Source organism: Patagioenas fasciata, chromosome 1 (genome assembly GCF_037038585.1).
Source record: "Patagioenas fasciata isolate bPatFas1 chromosome 1, bPatFas1.hap1, whole genome shotgun sequence".
In the NCBI taxonomy this organism is placed as follows: Eukaryota; Metazoa; Chordata; class Aves; order Columbiformes; family Columbidae; genus Patagioenas; species Patagioenas fasciata.
The window spans coordinates 205,063,800-205,083,049 of NC_092520.1; the positions used below are offsets into that span (position 1 = coordinate 205,063,800).

At 35.3% G+C, this 19,250-nt stretch overlaps 1 protein-coding gene across 13 annotated transcripts in view; it reads right to left on the bottom strand.

Moving 5' to 3' along the window:
- Positions 1–19,250, bottom strand: part of PCLO (piccolo presynaptic cytomatrix protein) — a 351,923-nt gene that overhangs the window by 65,487 nt on the left and 267,186 nt on the right. For 10 of the 13 annotated variants that reach the window (XM_065843589.2, XM_065843572.2, XM_065843550.2 and 7 more), the window contains exons 14-20: positions 15,627–15,677; positions 14,568–14,698; positions 12,966–12,992; positions 9,909–10,002; positions 3,836–3,907; positions 1,407–1,587; positions 26–220 (exon numbers count right to left, since the gene is read on the bottom strand). In XM_065843589.2, the coding sequence (XP_065699661.1) occupies positions 26–220; positions 1,407–1,587; positions 3,836–3,907; positions 9,909–10,002; positions 12,966–12,992; positions 14,568–14,698; positions 15,627–15,677 (751 nt within the window). Of the gene's footprint in view, positions 1–25; positions 221–1,340; positions 1,588–3,835; positions 3,908–9,908; positions 10,003–12,965; positions 12,993–14,567; positions 14,699–15,626; positions 15,678–19,250 lie in introns of those variants that run through there. The other 3 variants (XM_065843599.2, XM_065843556.2, XM_071803498.1) reach the window with 2 other exon arrangements.

Genomic DNA, 19,250 nt, shown 5'->3' on the forward strand with positions numbered 1-19,250 from the left:
TGAGGAATTTATTTGCGTCTTTTACTTGGTTGAAGGCGAAGCTGTTGAACAGCTGCTTCAGCAGCGGCGATGGCTGCCCCAGCATCTTCAAGGTGAGTTTGAGTGACACTGGTTTTGCTTTGGCTGCGAGATGGACCGTGAGAGCGTAGATGTCCTTCAGAAGAAGATTTGGAGCTCCCTGGGCTGCTGTGGGATTTCTCAATGGTGGGCACCTGCATGTCTACCACGAAAATGAAGAAGCACAAGGGTTGCATGTATTAAAAACAAACAATTTCATTTTCTTTCTCTTGACTGGCCTTTCTAGATGCATTTCAAAACAAGAAATAAAGATTAAGCTGTGCAATGCTATAAATGTCTTGGGGTATATCGTGATTAAGAAATTTATGAAGCACCATTTTCTACTTCCCCACTGTTCCCTGGCCCAGGAAATAATTAATTTACTATTGGGTATCTATCACCTGTGAATTATGTTGCCTGTGCAGGTTCACAGTGGTGGAATAACAGGGTAGCCTAAAGATTAATTTTTTTCCACTTTCTACATCTATAGTATGTAGAGACTGACTGGTGTTACCTACATCCTTCCTGAATACTTACATAATGTAAGCAGTTTTATTCTGAGGAATGGTCATGTCAAAAACATAGTCTAACTTACAATATAGATATAGATCTTCTCTAGACACCAATCCCTAGCAAAACATTACACAGAGAAATAGAGAGGAGAGGGAGCAGAGTCTTATCACTCCAAGGCTCTCATCTGGGTGCTATTTGGGATGGCTTTTAGCATTTGTGTTTTAAGTGAGCAAAGGGCCACTGACTAGTTACTGTATGTATATATATTTAAAAAAAAAAAAAAAAAGTAGAGACAAACTTCTTGGATCAGGAGACACTGAGATCAGTTCTATTTTTCTAAACATTATTATAATTCTACTATATCAGCTCCACTGATTTCCAATACAATTTAGATATGCTACAGTCCATTATCATTGGCTGGAAATGCATATGCTTTATTATAGTATAATCGTCATTCTAAAAAATATTAATATGATTTTCCAGAAGATAAAACATGATAGAATATTTAAGGAACATGAAAAATAGATAGCTAAATATGTATTGAATTTGGCCAAGGCTATCAAAAAATAAGAAGGACACAGAACCTATAGCAGATGTGCAATGCACATAGAACTTGTAAGCTGCTGTTTTAAGGACACAACTACTCAGTAAGTTGGTTGGCACTGAATTAAGTTTTGTCTTCAATGAATTAATCATAGACATAAATACACTTTTAATAAAAGTCTATACAAACTTGATAGCAGTAATTTTATTTTTCTATTAGAACTTACACATAGCAAAGGTTTTCCCATCATCTGGAAAAACATTTTAGGTCAGATGCACCAAGTCATTCCTACCCTTGGAGGGGTCCGGGAAGATTCCATGACTTCTGCTTTTGATGACAGATGGTTTTGGAGATTGCTGGCTACTTTGTCCAGAATGAGGTTTCCCGTGATCAATGTTTTCACTCTGTTCTTTCAGAGGGTACCACCGAGGAGTGTTGTCAAGCTGAGAGACACTGGATAACTCGATCAATACCTACAAATTAGTCAAAATACAACATATAGCCTGTATCTCATCTATTAATGGTTGTGTACAGTCTACAGTTGTGTTACCAAAAGTTGCAATCCAGTGTAAGAAATTAAGGGTATAAGACTATGATGACAGATTTGGGACTCTCTGCCTATGTTCTGACCTTACCTGATACAAGTCAGCTCTGATCCCAAATCCACATTTGTTAGCATATTCATGTGACTGAACCAATATGTCTTCTCAACAGCACCTCAGTAACGACTAGGAGCTTAGTCAGAGCTCCATATCAAGATGGCTAGACAGTTTAAGGAGTATCTTCTGCCCACGAGCTTGATAGCTAGACTAAAAAGACATCTAGTCATTCTGCCTCTGTATAGACATATTCTAATCGAAGAATCAGGCAGTGTTATTTTCTCTCTTTTGTCAGTGTTAGTAAAAGGGCAAATAATTCAATATTTGTTTTTAATAAAGTCTTCAATAACATAAGACTGGTGCTTGTTAATTCTTAAAAATGTCCACATATGTAGAATTTGTAACAAAAGGAAAATAATAAAGATAGGCCAATTAGGCCTTGAAACTTCACTGGGGGAAAAAAAAAAAAAAAAGGAAAGGTAGATGCAGTGGCATTGTGGAAATGAAATGACCAACTTTTTTATCTCCATCGTACATAAAATCTGCTCTAGGCCAGCTGCATTGCTAGAAGGAGTTCTGTGAAATTTGTTAAAAAAAAAATATTGACATTTAGACCAATAGAAACCCTTCCCTTGATGGTCTTGAAACTGAAAGGGCCAAGAGTTGTAAAGTACTAAAGAGTTATCACAGTCTTGAATGAAGGAAAGGACAAAAGTAGCCTTGCTTTTAGCAAGGTGAGAGAGTTAAAACTAATGTCAGCTAGGGAAGTTTTAAAGCTGCTAGACAAATAAAGTGTGCAATTACCTCAGGGAACAATGTCTTTGACAGTTTATTACCAGATCCTGAATAAAAGAAAGCCTCTTCAAGTTTAGGGATGGAGAAGCCTCTTCACAATTGACTGCTTCTAGAATGTGAAAAGCCTTTTTTCTTTCAGCTTCATAGGTTGTATATGCTTCGGCTTGGTATTTCTGGTTAGGTCTATACTTAATCTGAATAGAATAACTATTTAGCATGTTCCCTGATGTGGTTTTTGGTCATAGCTTCGGGAATGGTTGAAGATTGCTCCCAAGAAGCTGAACAGGCTGGGGGTTCTGCTCTGTAGGAGAAGAGGGTTCACCTTCCATGGATGTGAACCATAAGGTGCCATTTGCTATTTGGGGCATAGAAGTGTTGCTGGTCCTATTCAAGCAAGTCCTTAGAGCACAATTTGGACATCGCATATCTGGTGTTATGGCACAGGATTCCTCTGGACATCCTGGTCCTGAAATACACTAGATAGACTTTTCCATTCCTTTTTTCCAATAAAATCTGCATGATTTAATAAATAACATAGTTATAGAGGTTGAAAAATATTTAAAGGCAAAAGTTTAAATATTCCTGTAGAGGCATCCATTTTCTAAATGTTATAAATAACAATTTAAATATTCAGTAAAGCCCTGCATTTGGACAAACATGCTGAACTCAACAAGAATACTGATGCAGTATGCACAAAATCAGTAATCATGTAGCTGCTTCCTATACATTTATTTTTGTAATTGTTCAAATAGTGCCACTGATTACTCAGTTTTGTAGTTACACAAAGGGGAACTGGAGCTGAACTGAGAGTTTTTTGGGTTTTTTTTTGCAAAATACAAATGCAGAATGAGTAGAGATACTCTGAGGGACTCTGTATATGAGTGATCGATTTTCCTGGGCTTCTGTTTCTAGCTATTATATAACATTCTTTTGTAATAACATTTTTAATTACTTTTTGACATCATAGTTATTACTGGTAATTCTGTATGATACATGCATATGCTTATTTGCTTTAAAAGAGAGAGCATACTTCTTCCCATGATTACTCATCTTATTTATTATTAATTACAAGATTTTTCCTTCAGTCATGCTTTGGTAATGATATTACTATTTTGTGGCATTAAAAATGAGACCTTGATCAGCAAGACCAAATTTGTGAATGAAAGAAATCATGTCCATTTGCTATGAAGCGACCAGTAAAACTGTGATGTAAAAAAGGTTTTGTTTAATAAAGTACCATGCCGTGGAAGCAGTCTCCAAGTATCAGTGGGCAGTTAATCAGCTTTCTAACTAGACAGTGTTAGAGAGGAGGAAATAAGATACTCACTTCACCAAGGAAGTCATTTGAGGAGAATCTATCATAATCCCAGACAGTCACTTCCAGCGTTTTCTTTTTCAGCTGCAATTTAAGTCAAATGATAATTAACCCCACTGCCATCATAAACTTCAGATCAAGTCTTTATGGTGGTTTCTATTCATTATCTCACTCTTATACCCTTTCTCATAGTGACAGCTAGGCAGCTTTTTTCCTCCCATCAGAAAAATAATTTGCGGCTATTATTTGTTATCAAGAAAAATGGGCTTGTGCTTGGCCCTCTTTTAGGTATTTTCACAAGTTGTTTTTGACAGAATGTGTGTCCATTACAAGAGCCAAACTGATTTTTAAGGCCCCATTTTTGTATTTCTGAAGCTTTTCTCATTGTGAGATCTGAGTTGTTTGATCCCAGACATTTGCCTAAGGTACATTTGAGTGTGAATATCAAATGCATTATCTAAAACACCCTATTTACACTATCTCATCTGTGAAGACCAGGTTTTAATACCTCCAGAATTCAGTGTGGTCAATGGGACCCTGCAAGTGATCCAGACATGTAGGTCAAGTTGTACTGTTAGATATGAATGACAGACATCAGAACCCATTATCTGTTGACCTTGTTAAGCATGGTAGTTATGTCAAGCACTCTTCTAGGCTACAGTAAACCTTTTCATATGACAAGATAGCACAAGACAGAGAAGCTATTGACCAAAGCAGTTGACATCATTGGAAAAAATGACCTGAATGTTATTCCAGGGCTGTTTGGGAGCAGAATAGGAGAGGACTGACTACTGGTAGTATGTGCTTGGCCAAAAGGCCAGCAGGTGGCTGGAGAGGCAGTAATAAAATCATGAGGCTTGAAAGAGAGGGGAACAAAATCCTGGGATGTCTGCAAATCAGGTTGAGAAGTTGTAAGTGAAGAGTTTGTTGGATGCTTCCAAGCATCACTAAGAAAAACGGGACTCTTTTCACATACTTGAATAAAAGAGGCCAGAAACAGAAGTCTTATGAGATAATTGAGGTCACCATCCTAAGAGAAGCAATGTGTCACTCACTGCTGTGATTATTAATTGGCTGCTTGGAACAAAAGGACGACAAAGGATCAAGTCATTGCTCAAAATTATAAGCTATACCATTTACTGTTCATATTATACATACTTTCTAGAAAAACATTGTTTGCCATTTACTTCCATTGCCCTTGTTTTAATGCAATAGTTTCACAGCTCTTAATAACTTTTAATTGCCTTTAAATAGTAATTTAATCTCATTATTATGGATCCAGAATATCTTCTGCTCCCAGCTAACTTCAGAAAAATGAGCAACCATGAAAAGTCAGTGTCTTTGAAAAACAAGTTTTAATCAGCATATCCTGGAAAACCCACACAAAGGGGAATTGCACTATTTTCAGCACCAACAATGTACTCTTCAAGCAGGTAACAACATGACTTGAAAACTAAACTTAAAAAATATACTTGAGAGCAATTCTTTAATCTTTCTCTGTTTTATTCCTGCATAATTAGGCAAAATTATTATTAAAATCATCCTGCAAAACTTAAGGAAAAAGTTGGACGAAAAGATTCTCTTTTAACATCCCTTATTGAATGCTTGTAAAACTGATTTCCTTGACTGAATAAAATTAATTTTCATTGCTGTTCCAAGACAGTATAGAAACTGCAATGTGAGAAATAACCTGAAAAAATGAGTTGAGCAGCCACTAGTCCATGCTACTTTTAGATTCCTGGATGATATAATTTCCTACTAGATGCTATACTATCTATATGTATTTTTACTCTTTAACAAAGAGGAATAGCATAAATACTTTTCAAAAGGTATAGTCTCAATTGTTGCTGTTTTGGGTGGACATGTCTTCTTGTTTCAAGTGATGACTGTGCAAGGACAGAAAGAAGAAATTATTTATCCAGGAAAGGAAACCAAAACCAAAACCAAACCAAAACAAACACAAGAACAAAACCCCAAACCAAACCAAAACAAAAAGAGATTTTCAAGTAACTGAATTCCCTAAGTCCCTATTTTGTTAGCTTCTTTGCATTAGTATGATAATAAAACTGTGTTAATAACTTGCAGTATTCTACATTTCTTTGTGATATCTTTTTTAAGCTTCTTAGTTTAATAAAGATTTTGTAAAATATTTTATAAAATATTACGACAATGAAAAAACATCAAAAGAAATGTATTAGGCAGAGTCCATGAAATTAGTTTCCAAGAGGAGGAAAAATAGCTTTTCTGAAGATATATTTAGGAACCACTATTGAAGGCAAAGAACACTCAATGGCTGGTGATTTTAAAAACAGCCATCACACTATCCCAGCAAAGTAGGGTTCTGACTTATGTCATCCAGTTTTAGGTCATTAACTCAGAAGTTCAGATCCCCATCAGTAATTTAACTGATAGCAATACCGAAATGGGTTGCAGAAACCCACTATCCATCTAACTGTGAGTTTTTGCAAGTGGGCAATGTACCAACAGGAAAGATGAGAAAGTGTCCTAAAAGAAGGAAAGCAGTTTACACATTGTGCACCTCAACTGAGTCCCAAGCATATCATGAAAACAGTGTTTCTAAGCTGCAACTAATTTCAGGTTGTGCCTTGTGGCAAAATTTAAAATAAAATAAATAAAGAAATAGATAACAAGAAAAAAAAAACACACACACAAAACAAACAAAACAACAAAAAAACCCACAACCAACCAACCAAAAAAAACACCTAAAAGATGATTACTGCATGTGAACTACATTTAGCTTTAGGCTGTTGTGGACAACCATCATTTAAAAACAATGAAACAACACACAGAAAGTGCTAATGCTTCTCTTACAGAAGAGAAAAACAACACCACATGTACAGAAATGTGTGCTTCTTGTTTAAAATCTCTGTCGCTCACTATGTTTTTTATGGATAATGCACATCTATGTAACTAAACATGTACTACTTGAAATAGGTAATACATATTCCTTGAAATTCTCATACAAGGATTTGTAACAGGAAATAAATAATTTTAAGGCAGTTTGTTCTATGCTTCAAGTAAATTCCTATAATTACTTCAAAATAAGACAGTCTCAGGATATTTGATGAATAGAAATGAAGGTGTTGTATTATCTCATGCTTTATACCTATTTGTCTTTACACTCATATTTAACATTGTATTGTACTTTTCTCTATATTGGTGCACTTCAGTACACAGAACAACAAAGACTTTTGCTTGGTCACTTTGAAATTTACTTTCTCTTGTCCAAGATATTAAGTAAGATTTAAGTATCAACACCCTACTAATTCATAAGCAGGTTTTCCTAATTTTGGAAATAAGATATAGACTCCTACATCACTCAAGGATTTTGAAAACATTACTCTTTCTAAATATATTCAACTTAAGGACATGAGCTATGGCAAAAGCAATTTGCTTTAATGAATTACATCCATCATCTAAGTAGAGACTTTTATTTGCTTTCTGACAAGTAAGAAATTGAGGCAAAGAAAGCCACACCTTATATTGTTGTCATACATTATACCAGTGGCCTGACCTGCAACAGAACTTACATTTTTTACAATTTTCTCATCAGATCAGTATAACATTTTCTTTCATGCTCTGAGAAAGTATTTGACTTGAGTTAGCAATTTTTATACTGTATTTGTAATGTGTGTACTTGGCCTTCCATGCAAATTATCTCCATTTTATTACTTAACAAAAACCTTAAATTACTAAATATTTACAGTTTATTTTTCTCCAACTGTCAAAGTAAAATTTGCTACATAATGAAACCAATCATTCTGGCCTTGAAAATGTCTGCTCCATTTCAGAGAGTGATCTATTTCCCATAATTATTTTCACTTAAATTTCAGCTAGGTTACGAAAGGGAAAAGGAAAATGAAAAATTGTACAACCAGCTAAAGTCTAGACAGTGACATTAAAAGGACAATATTAGGAAATATTTAATAATATTTATTTGCTGTCAGCAAGCAACCCATGATTTAATGGAGGGAAAGGAAATGCTTCTTTGAAGAAACAAGACTTAAAATTATTCATAAGTTTAGCATAGGGCACAACTGCTAACTCTGTATAACTTTGTGTATGATGTAGTTTTCCTTGTTTTATGATCAGAATATTTATTCTCAGTCTATAAGAAACTACTGTTTTGTACTTCTCTTTATATTCCTAACTATTTTGAAATATCCATTCTGAGGGGCATGAGAGCAAACAATATACTATTGCATGATGACGGTTTTTCAAACCGTAGTGGGAACTTATCAACAGCATGGAATTATTTGGTGATTTAAGAATGTGCTTTACTGTATAGTCTCTAAGCCAGGGCACTGAATTTTATATAAGTATCACTCACACTGGTATCTTAGCACTAGATACAAACCATGGAAAGGTGTGGAAGGAAATACTATTCCCTGGACACACTGTTGTGTGACAAGAGGACAAAATATACAACATATGTGGGGCTCCGATAAGGCTTACTTACCTGTAATCATAAGCACTACACAATAGTCTCAGAGGAAGGGAAAAGGAGGAGGTTTACAAATAGAAAGTAAAAGTTCAAAGAATTCAACATGAGACCTAAAGGCAAATTTCATCAAATAATGGTCAAAATGACATCAAAGGTATTAGGAGATGTTCTGCCATAAAAATGTCTGTCCAATAAATCCTAGACTAAGATCATTATCCATTGAATGTTCAACACCCAAGTGCTCTTAATTACAGCTCTGTGAAATGTCACAGCAGAATATGAAATAAAATTAAGTAAACTGAAGAACATTTCTTAAATGGAAAGCTCAGTTTGGAAATATTGCTAAGACTTAGCAAACATTTTTGCAAAGCATATAAGGCCTGGGTTTTATACTGCAGCCAGACAAACATCCCAGGTTTTTGATTCTGATGCTTTCATTGTCAATTAGCTAACTTTTATGCAACTCTACGCAAGACAACACACAAAACCCAGCAAACTACAACCACTACATACAACAGGGCACCTCTGAAGTAAATGTAAGCTACCACCTGTTAAGTTCAGATGTGTAGATTGCGTGAGCAACAATATGCATCCCTCTGAGGGTTTGCTCCATGCAAAAATTAGTCTCTTAAACTATGTTTCTCTCAATGGACAAGAAGAATGAATAATGAAATTGTAAGTTAGGAAGATAATATTGAGATCTTGGTGTCGTGTTGGAGAAGTATATTAAAAGTATTGGGAAGTCTATTCACTAAAGAGTCCGGTTATTCTGGGCTTTTTTAAAAAGTACTGAAAGATTAAGTGGCCCTGAAAAATCAAGTTGAAAGTATCAAGAACAAAACACTAAGAAAGGTAAAAAAAACATAGAGCTGCGTACAGATCCATTATTCTACAAAATATACTTCATAATTTAAACAAATGAACTGATCATCACTTTGCTCTTTAAGCCTTTTTCAAATAATAAAAAGTCCCTTTGAAAGAGGAGAGAGAGGACTAAATTGCTTCATACTGCCTCAGTTAACTCTGTAGGTCAGACAGCATTAGGAAGCCAAGAATCAGAGAAGACTTCTACAGACTCTTTTCCCAGATGTGAGTTTAATCTCTCTAACAATGAAATGAAATATCTTCTAATTTTTTTTCAGGTGATTAAAATTTCAAGCCCATTGCTGTAAATTGCTGTTAAATCTAAAAATTTATACCTGTATTTTTCATAAGAAAATGGTAGGACCTGAGTTTTGTGTGAGCTTGCATGGCTTTTGGAACAGAGTGACAGTGATTTCTTCATCTACTTAAAAACGTATGTCTTAATTTGCTCCTTCATTAATTTATTCCTTCATTCCATGATAATTTTTTAAATTGCCACATGTATACTTACAGCGTGATTATGAGTTTAATCCCCACAAATCCCCACTTTTATGAGTAGAAGAGACAAGAAAAGAGTATTGATATAGTAAGCTCTGTCAGAGGCACAGAAATAGTTCCAAACTTCCCCTAAATTTGGCAAGACTTTACAAGGGTTCACAAAATTGCCAGTAGCACTGTTCCCTTCATGGAAAGCACTGCAGACCATGCAAATAATAAAGTAGTAAATTGCACTGAACAGTACTACCAGTCACGCACCTGCTCCGTGGAGATATTTTTATAGATGACTGTCTGATTCCACTCAGGATTCAAGCTTTTCTGTACATACTTAGTTCTCCGCTTGTACTCAGCACTGAATTTGAACAAAGGAGGAAACATTACATTAGAAATAATTTGTTTCTTTCAGTACTAGGAAAAACAAAACAAAAGAAAACAAAAAAAACCACCCACAAACAACAAGAAAAACACAACACAAAACCTCCAAACAAACACAAATCAGAAAAAGAATAATAAAAGAACCACATCTCCCATTTCTGAAACACCTCAGGGTTAGAAGAGGACAATGACCACCTTTGGGTTTTTTCTTTAGTATGCTTTCCTGACATGGTTTTTTAAAGCATCTTCTCCTGACTCTTCATCAGGCTAGCTCTGCCAACAACCATTTCAACATAAGACATCAGTCAGCACATGCAGATATGCTTTGTTCTCTTGTAGGTGTTAGGCTCTGATTATAAATTGAAGTGATAATGCATCTTTTCCAACACCATCCTCCTATTAGCACTTTAAAGTAGCATGAATCCATTATACTTATAGGTTGCAGTCTCTAATTACGGGAGTCCCATCTCACAAGAATGTTTAATGACTGCCATGGGCTAACTAATATCCTGTTAATGATAGAAACACTAATTTCTTATTGATCCTGTTTTCTGGCTATGCCTCTCACTGTATCGGAAACAAACACAAAAGTGCATCAAGCTCATGATTGTTTTTATCAATACCCAAGAATAAAATTTTGGCTGCATAATCTGTTTTTAAAGATAATTGGTAATGCTTTCTATTGCACTTTAAATTTCCTGAGTATGAAGAAAACACTACACTAACCATTAACAGAGTATGGATTCATCTAGCTCTGTGAGCTTTGATATCAGATTTGCTTCCATTCCAATTTTGATTTAATATAAGAGCTGGGTAGGAGAACATGAGAAGCTTTTAATACTTCAAAAACCCAACAAGGTATAAGGTTAGGAACCTCTTTTTGCCCCCCTACAACCAACTACCCTTTGTTTTCGGTTTAAGCCTCCCATACATTGAAAGACTTACCACTATATCACTAAATTAAATGTGCCCAGGACAGTTCTCCAGCACTAACACCAAATCACACAGAATAACCTGTATCTGCCCTATTAAACAGCCTTCAGGTTAATTTTTGGTAATACGTTGTTCTCCTGATTCTCACTTCTGGTTTTTGATTGAACTGTGTTTTGGTTCGCACTGTGGCATGGTCTCAGAGCTAATGAACTGGATGCCTTTCATATGAGATTTACTTGGAAAACACACTGCAGGGACTCATTTAATCAGCTAGTCACTAACGATGTATCACACATGGTACCAGATTGGAGCAGGTCTGAATTAACATTATGTAAAAGATGTATGTATTTCATCGACCCACATATATCAATGTTGGGTCTTCAGTACCAGCAGTTTCACTCTACAAACTCAAGTCTACTGTGCAGTGCTGCCCCATAATTATTCTAGAGTGTCTAGTGCCCTTATTCTCTAAAAGCGGGTGGCCATATTCAACCTGCTGACTAGACTGTTATCTTTTAATTAAAGTGACTTCCTCTATTTTCACTCCCACTTTTCACTTATAGTCATGCTATGCAGTTCCATTTATGTTCTTGCAAAACATGCTATCCACTGTCTTCCAGTTTATCAAAAAACGTGAAGGGTATTGGGACCTGTGAATTTATGATTCTTTTCAGAAATTTCAGATTCTTTTCAGAAATATGAGAAGAGGATTCATGCACTGTTGAGTTTCAGAGTTGGCACAGACAAAATGTAAATGTGTTGTTAACATGGTAACTCTGAAGCATTTCCACTGAAGTCCATAGAGTATCTGGATCTAAACTGGCAAGGGTGGTGTTAGCCCACATTCATGTAACCTATGTTGTGGATCTGTTGCAGAGGGAAGCAGGAGACATTGACCACTTCTAAGGACATGCAGACCCAGGCAAAGCTGGATGACAACTGAAGGTTTCTAGACCACTGAAGAGAAGGATCTGGCATATACAGTAAGTTCATGCCACCAATGCACTTTCCCCCAACAACTGTGGCTGACAGGTGCTTTAATCAAATGTATTCATTAAATCAGTCTAAACCTAGTATGAAATAACTTGCACTTGAAATCCATAGGATATGTTGTGTAAAAATATAAAGACTGCATTACTGTTTTCTTTATTCTTTCTCTATGCTTCCCTAATTATAGTTTATTAATAAATAATATAAATGAAAGTACAATGAAAAAAGTATAATAGAATAACTGTATATAAAATGTGGCATTTAAACACATTAATTAAATAATTTTATTAATGAAGAAACATGCTGATGATAGAGAAGACCCACGTATTAAAATTCATCTGTTGACTTGTTTGGTCAGGTTTCTACTTTCAACCAAATTTAGAATTAAGGTTGAATTACTACTCTTATGTATAATACTGAACATGGGCTGATATTAGCATATCTTGAGAACTTGGTTTGCCTTATGTTTCCAACCCCAGGACAAACAATGCACTACTAATTTTAATAAATAAAAAATTAACTTTGTTTACCACAAATAGCCATTTATGTGGTCAAGCAGCTTTAAAGCCAGCTGTGCAATTACCTAGAATTATCCCTGACTTCAATGTCTATACACTGTCCAAGGTGCAGAGAGAAGAATATTCCATTTAATTTCCAAAGAGTGCCTATTTCTCCTGACAGTAACACCATTCAAAATCTTGATACAAGTTCACAGTTAATTATTTCACAATAATCAGTGAGTTAGAATGAATCTTTAGATATCTCTGAACTAAATTCTTCCAGACTTCAAAAGAAATTTTCTTGCCATCAGAGTTTTGCCCTGGAATATTAAGGACCATTAATTACTTGTTTACAGTTCCTTCTGACCTGGAAATGAGATTAACTTGAAAGCAAAGCCACACTGCAATCACATCATCAAAACTCAAGAGAAATCTATACTTCAATGCACAGGCTTACCATAACACCATGCATGCATACAAAAATGAAAGAATAAAATTGGAAGATAGTACACTCTACCTTGCGTTTTGGACAACCATGACTTGTCTGCATACCCAGCATTTACAAAGACAAGAACATAGAGGAAGCATTGTGAGAGAAAATGAGACAGAGGTGAAAGAAAACATGCAAATAATGGGTAGTTTCTAGTATCAGAATCAAAGGAAACAGAGGCATTAGGAAGAATAAGAAGTATAGCATGGACTGAACTACAGATAAAAGATATACGGTAGCAATTCAAGTTTCTGATTTCAGAAATAAGTTCATCTCTTTTGAGAAGCTTTTCATTTTCATTTTTCCCTAAAGTCCCAAGTTACATGCAAAACTGTAACATTGCCATCTTTTAAAAAGATGAACCCAAACAAAACTAAAATCCAAAGTTTTCATCATTTGTCTGTGAGTTTAAACATATATTGGATCTGGCTTAGACCTCTGCAGGTTGAATATCTCTCTAGTTCAAAGTCTTATTTCTACATCACTGAATGCACCTGCAATATTCCCAATAAGATTGACTTGACAAGTATTTTACAAGACTCTTATGCACATTAAAAAACCTCTCAAGATTTAGGGCCTGTTTCCACTATATTCAGTAATAGTTTTGGGCCCAGTGCCACTGAACAATATTGAATGCTGTATAGCTGGAATCAGCAAGCTACAAAAGAATACGCAAGTCTTTAGTTGTACCATTCATGTGCATTTAGTGTTGCTTGCCCATATGTCAAATTCTGAACCATGACCTGAGCATCTACTTTCCTGTTACTTTGAATAGAGCAGAAATATAGAGTTTTAGTTGCATGGTCATAGCCTAAGAGTCTTTTAGGATAAGTGTGATTACACAAGCACAGACGTTTGCAGGAATTTGTTTTTGCAATCCAAGGTCTAATCCACCAATTTAGCTTTAGATATTGTCACTGAAGTCAACAGGATTATTACAGCCATGTATACTTATGCATACATCGCATTCTGCAACTTTAGGGCACAAAAAAGAGTTATAATATTGCTGATACAGAAACATATTATTTAAAGGAAGCACTAGTGAGATACTGGTAATTACAGAGTCTAAAAAACCGGTCATTAGTGATTTATATAGTCATTAGATAGACAATTACTTGAATTTTAAAACATCATCTTAACTCTTAAAAAAAAGTCATAAAAAAGACATGGAATTATTATTTCCTGTCTACTATTTCTCACCTTTTATATAATACTGCAACCTTAAATTTATCTCTGATACTGAAATTCTGCTTGTTTGTGAATCTGTCCCATGTTAATGTCTTGAGCTGAAGTAACAATTCCATTTTAACCTTAACATGTAGTTTTCTTCATTAGAGAGACTATTACATGTTTTTAGTACATTACAGTAGTGTCTGCTGTTCTCTTAATATATATTTTTGCATGTAGCAGAATTTTCACATGGAAACAGAAAAAAAACAATCTACAGGAATGAGTCCCTGAGGTGATTGGTAAAGTGTGCGCATTCTCCCAAGAAGAGGATCTGGCTCTCTATTAAAAATCTACCATTTTTCCTGATTTTGTACCTAAATTCTTTTATAGTATATATTAGTGACAAGTAACACAGCCAAATTAAAAGAAAGTTTAGGTTAAAATTTCTCCTACACTTACCCTCTCCCGGGCAGAAGATAAACTTTAACAAATGGGTCAGAATAGCCATTGTTGTCTCTGGGAGCAAGGTTTCTTGCCTGAAGGATGTGGATGATAAGGTTGCCAAGGTGTTTGTCATAGTTGATTTGAAGCTAGAGAATGCATTAAAACACAGTAAGATAATTTAATTTTATTTCCTAAATGATTCAACACCTCTCCAAAATTCTTTCAATAAAATCAATTTTAGACCTTTACTTTGGCTGGAAATAAATACATTTTAGTAGTTTCTGTCTCTGTCTCCTGACTAGGATGAGATGCTAGATGATTATGTTGGACCTTGAAGCAAATTTTGTTCTCAAACTCTGTCAGTATCAGTTAAAAAAAAAAAAAAAAAAAAAAAAAAGAAACATACATATTGATCAACTTCATTCAGGAAAAAGCAGATGAAATTCAAACCCTTTATATTCTTCTGAGCAATAGCCAGCTTACTGAGTAGAAATTACACAAATTCTGACTGCCTGGAGCCCAGTCCCAGAAAGGATGTTGTACTATGGAAAAAACCCTTAGGATTAGTATAGGAGAGTGGGATGAATTAAGGAAACAAAAGACAGAAATCAATAGGAAATCGGGCTTATTTTATTCTGCTGCTCCCAGTTCCACTGTTTTAAAAAAAAAAAACAAAGTCAAGTCAGTTTGCATAAGACACAATCACAAACTTGGCATTGCATGGAAATTAATCCACTTGCACTAGGAGGGGCCGACAGAAGCCTTTGCTTAAATGCGGAGTCTGGGAATTTCTGATGTAAACCATAAATGCCCAAAGGCTGAAGATCAGAATGAATTTCACTACATTTTTATCCCCTTCAGGAACAGTAGTATTTTCCATTCTTCTGTTTGTATCTCACAAGACAACATTAAAGACAGAGGCAAAAATCTAGCACTGACTTACATTAGTGACATTTCAATAGGTTGGATTTCAATAAGAAATCACTTAATAGATATTGTGTTCAGCAAACTTATTCAACAGGGAAACACAACCAAGAGCAACAACAATTTATAGAGCAAGAATTAAATACTTACCTGAATTTCTCCAGTGACTGAATGGGAAGCAGACTTCACAGTTTCAGTGGGCTGCCAGATTAAAATACATAAATAAATACATAAACACACACTCACGAATATACACATATGCATATTGGAAGTAATAGATGTTCAAAGTTAACTTTTTAAACATTTGTTGTTTAGACTGCTGTACTGCGATTTTTTTTTTTTTTTTTTTTAATTTGTGTCCAATTTGTATTCTTAAAACTAATAGTTACGGTATTTCAACAGCACTTAATGTCCAGCCAAGACTTTATGCCTTAGACCACTTGAACACCAAAGTCTTTACAGTCTGAGTAGGCTGGTCACACAGGGAGGCATGGAAAGAAATAGACATATAGCATTAACTCTGCCTAAGTAAAGTGAATTTCGCAAAGAGAAACCAAATATCATGACAAGTACAACATATCCATATTTTTTTTTATAGAAAGGCAAAGGTTACACTAATTTAAATTGAGTTTAGGTTAAAATGGGTAGAAAGAAGGGAAAGAATGGTACTAAAACTGAGTGAAGTGTGTAAATGGATTTCACAATTGCAAGCCATCTCAGATAATATTTTTTGCTTTATTATGTGTTTTCTGACAATCAGTCCAGCTACACCTCTTCATCATCAAATTCCTCCACACACTTTCCATGACAGGAATTTTAAATTTTCTGTCCTCTGTTTTACAATGCTGTACAATTTTCCTTGTTCCTCTCTCTATCACTGAGTTTCTCTAGGTTGCTTATAAAAGCAATAAAATCCTTGGTTTCTTTGTTTTTTCATGTTTTCTTCCCTGCTGCTTGTAAGTAGTTGGAAAATAATATAATAATTTGCTTCACATCCTGGACTCTTATAAAATGCCATTCTGTTAAATTGTGGTGCCCTTGAGCCACCCTGGATCTATCTCTAATCTGCAAGCCATCAGTCAAGCAAGAAAGTTCAGTAGCAGCTATGGCTCAACAATAACTGCCAGATAGTCTAAATAGTCTAATTTTTCAGAAGTTTGAATAGCAAAAAATAATGAGTTTGTTCACTCCAAATATCATACAATCAAGAATGTATTAGCACAGATAATGTACAAAGAGTTCGGAGAAAAGGGAATGGGCATGCTGAATTTGTGTGGGAACTTCCAAAGGTGGTTAAATTGGAGTTCTCTTTAGTCATGCAGTTATTTTGTTTTCACCTACTTTTCTGTAAAAATAAATGTGCATTTTTATGTTTTAATATCATTGTTAAATATCTGCATTCATTTACAAGGCTGTGATTCAGCATATTAAATATTTTGTTTTCTCTCTGATATCAGCTGGCTTAAAACTGACCATGGAGAACTACCTAAATATTCAAAGAAACATGAATAATTTAAGCTGAAAGAAACCTCTCAAGGTCATCTGGTCCAACCCCCAGCTCAGAGCTGGGCCAGCTTTGAAGTTGGATCTGGACTGAAAAGCAGAGATGAAAATAAGTATCCTTCTTTATCAGGGCCTTGGTGAGGATTAATTTGAAAAGATGGAAAAGCATCTTACTGCTGACTTCTCTAAGAGCCAAAGGATCTGAGGATTTAGAAAAACAACCCATTCTTCAAGATACAAAGACAATTAAATGTTCCTATAGGGCATTTATATCCTGGATGTAATCTGCACTGTAGAATGATCCTGCTTATTTACATTACAAAAGAAACAGGTCTGCAAAGGATATAGTCAGCTCAAGGTTCCCAAAGGTTAAATCTCTCATGCGATGGCTACTCTAATTTCATTCTAATTTCTTTGATACTCCCTGAATGCACTCACACACCTTGTGTAAGAGCCGTGCTTTGTAATTTCACACCTGATGGAGAAGGTTTTCATTGCCATGATGTGAAACTTGTTAATGCCAGGCTCAGATTCCATGTGCTATCACTCTCCGTAGATGTGGAACAAAGCATTAAATACGAGAGAATCAGCACTGTGGAATATCAGAGACCCCTACAACCTGTCTGAAGCATATATTCTATACAGAAAGCTTAAAAAAACCCAAATAATAAAATAAAATAAAATAAAATAAAATAAAATAAAATAAAATAAAATAAAATAAAATAGAAATAAACTTGCTAAAAATAAGAACAGTTGCAAAAACAAGATCTAGGCAGTTTGGATATTTAGTCTGTCATAATAATATTTTGGCATGGCTGCAGTCTGCCTAGAAATGCTGCCGGCCCAAGGCAAAGATTCGGTCCAGAAAGGATGAGCAGTAACTTTCTCTTCTAACAGAGCTCAACACTATTAGAAACTTGGCCTGCAGTCAATGAACAGAAACTATACAAGTCAACAAGAGCTGTGGTTATTATGAAAGAAATGCCTCTCAACGTGATTTTCAGAAATAAGCAAAGAATTCTTTAAACATTTACCTGATTGGGTTTGACTTTTGCATCCTCTACATAAAGACATTAGTTTTAATAACTTTTTGTTTAATCTTTATAAGCCTTCAACTGAATTTTTTGTAAAAGATTATTAAATCCTCTGTGAAGCAGGAAATGCAATTTATGCATCAAACTTTAGGTGACCTGCTACAGTGCCAAAGCTGGGAACCCAGCCTTCTCATGTGAGCAGAGAGAAGCACCACTCCAGGCCACACAACACATCAAGCATTTATGGATCTCCATACACTATACAGTGAATTTAGGAGTGTGATTCATTTAACCAAATGAAAAAGGTTTCAGTCTAGATAGCGACATCTGCATTGAGAGCCCTGCCCTCTGCTTTCCATGCCATGCATGCACTTTAGTAACAGGTTTCATCCAGTCTCATGAATTGTACTTCAGAAGTGCTTTATTCTCACTGGTAAACCTAAAGCACATGGCAAACTTGTTCATATGTAGTCGTATACAACATCAGAGTAAGGTGCGATGAAACCAACTGTTCTGATGATTAGGCAATTCTGCCAGATCACCGAAAATCTTGACATGGATTTAATTTATGCATCACAGACCTGAATCAGTTCATACAGAATTTAAGGGAATTGCAGCAAGACCAGATTACTATCCAAAATAAACTGATCAATAAACATATTTACATGTTTTGCTAAATTCCTGGATGAAAGAGATTTCTGTTTTTCCTCTCACATGGAAGTTACATAAGCACACTGAAGAGCCATCTGAAGTGAGCAGGCACCATGTACTGGTTTTGGTTTGCACAGTACCTAATAGATTTCGTAGTTCAAAACACAGTCACAGTTTCAACAGCACAAAACCACAAACATAACAATATTGCAATAGGAACCTGACAGTCCCAAGAAGGAATAAAGATACAGAGAAAAAAAAAAAAAAAAAATCTAGAAAGTACCTCATTTGCAATGTGAAACTTTGCTTCCAATAGTAAGACAGCAAGAACCGGGGTATTCAGGGTAGCAATCAGCTTATCTATCTTGCAAATTGCTTAAGCAAGTGCAGTCTTTGAAAGACTGATTTTTACTTCAGGTATTATATATTTTGACACTAATTACATAAAAAATGTGACAGACGACTTTATCATCTAGTTTGCAGTTTCAACTTGAAAAAATGCCACTAAATTCCCATTCTGCCCTTTCCAGGTGTGCAGGTGGGTGCACAAGGAAAAAGAAAGCAAGCTGAGAAATGGACAGGACAT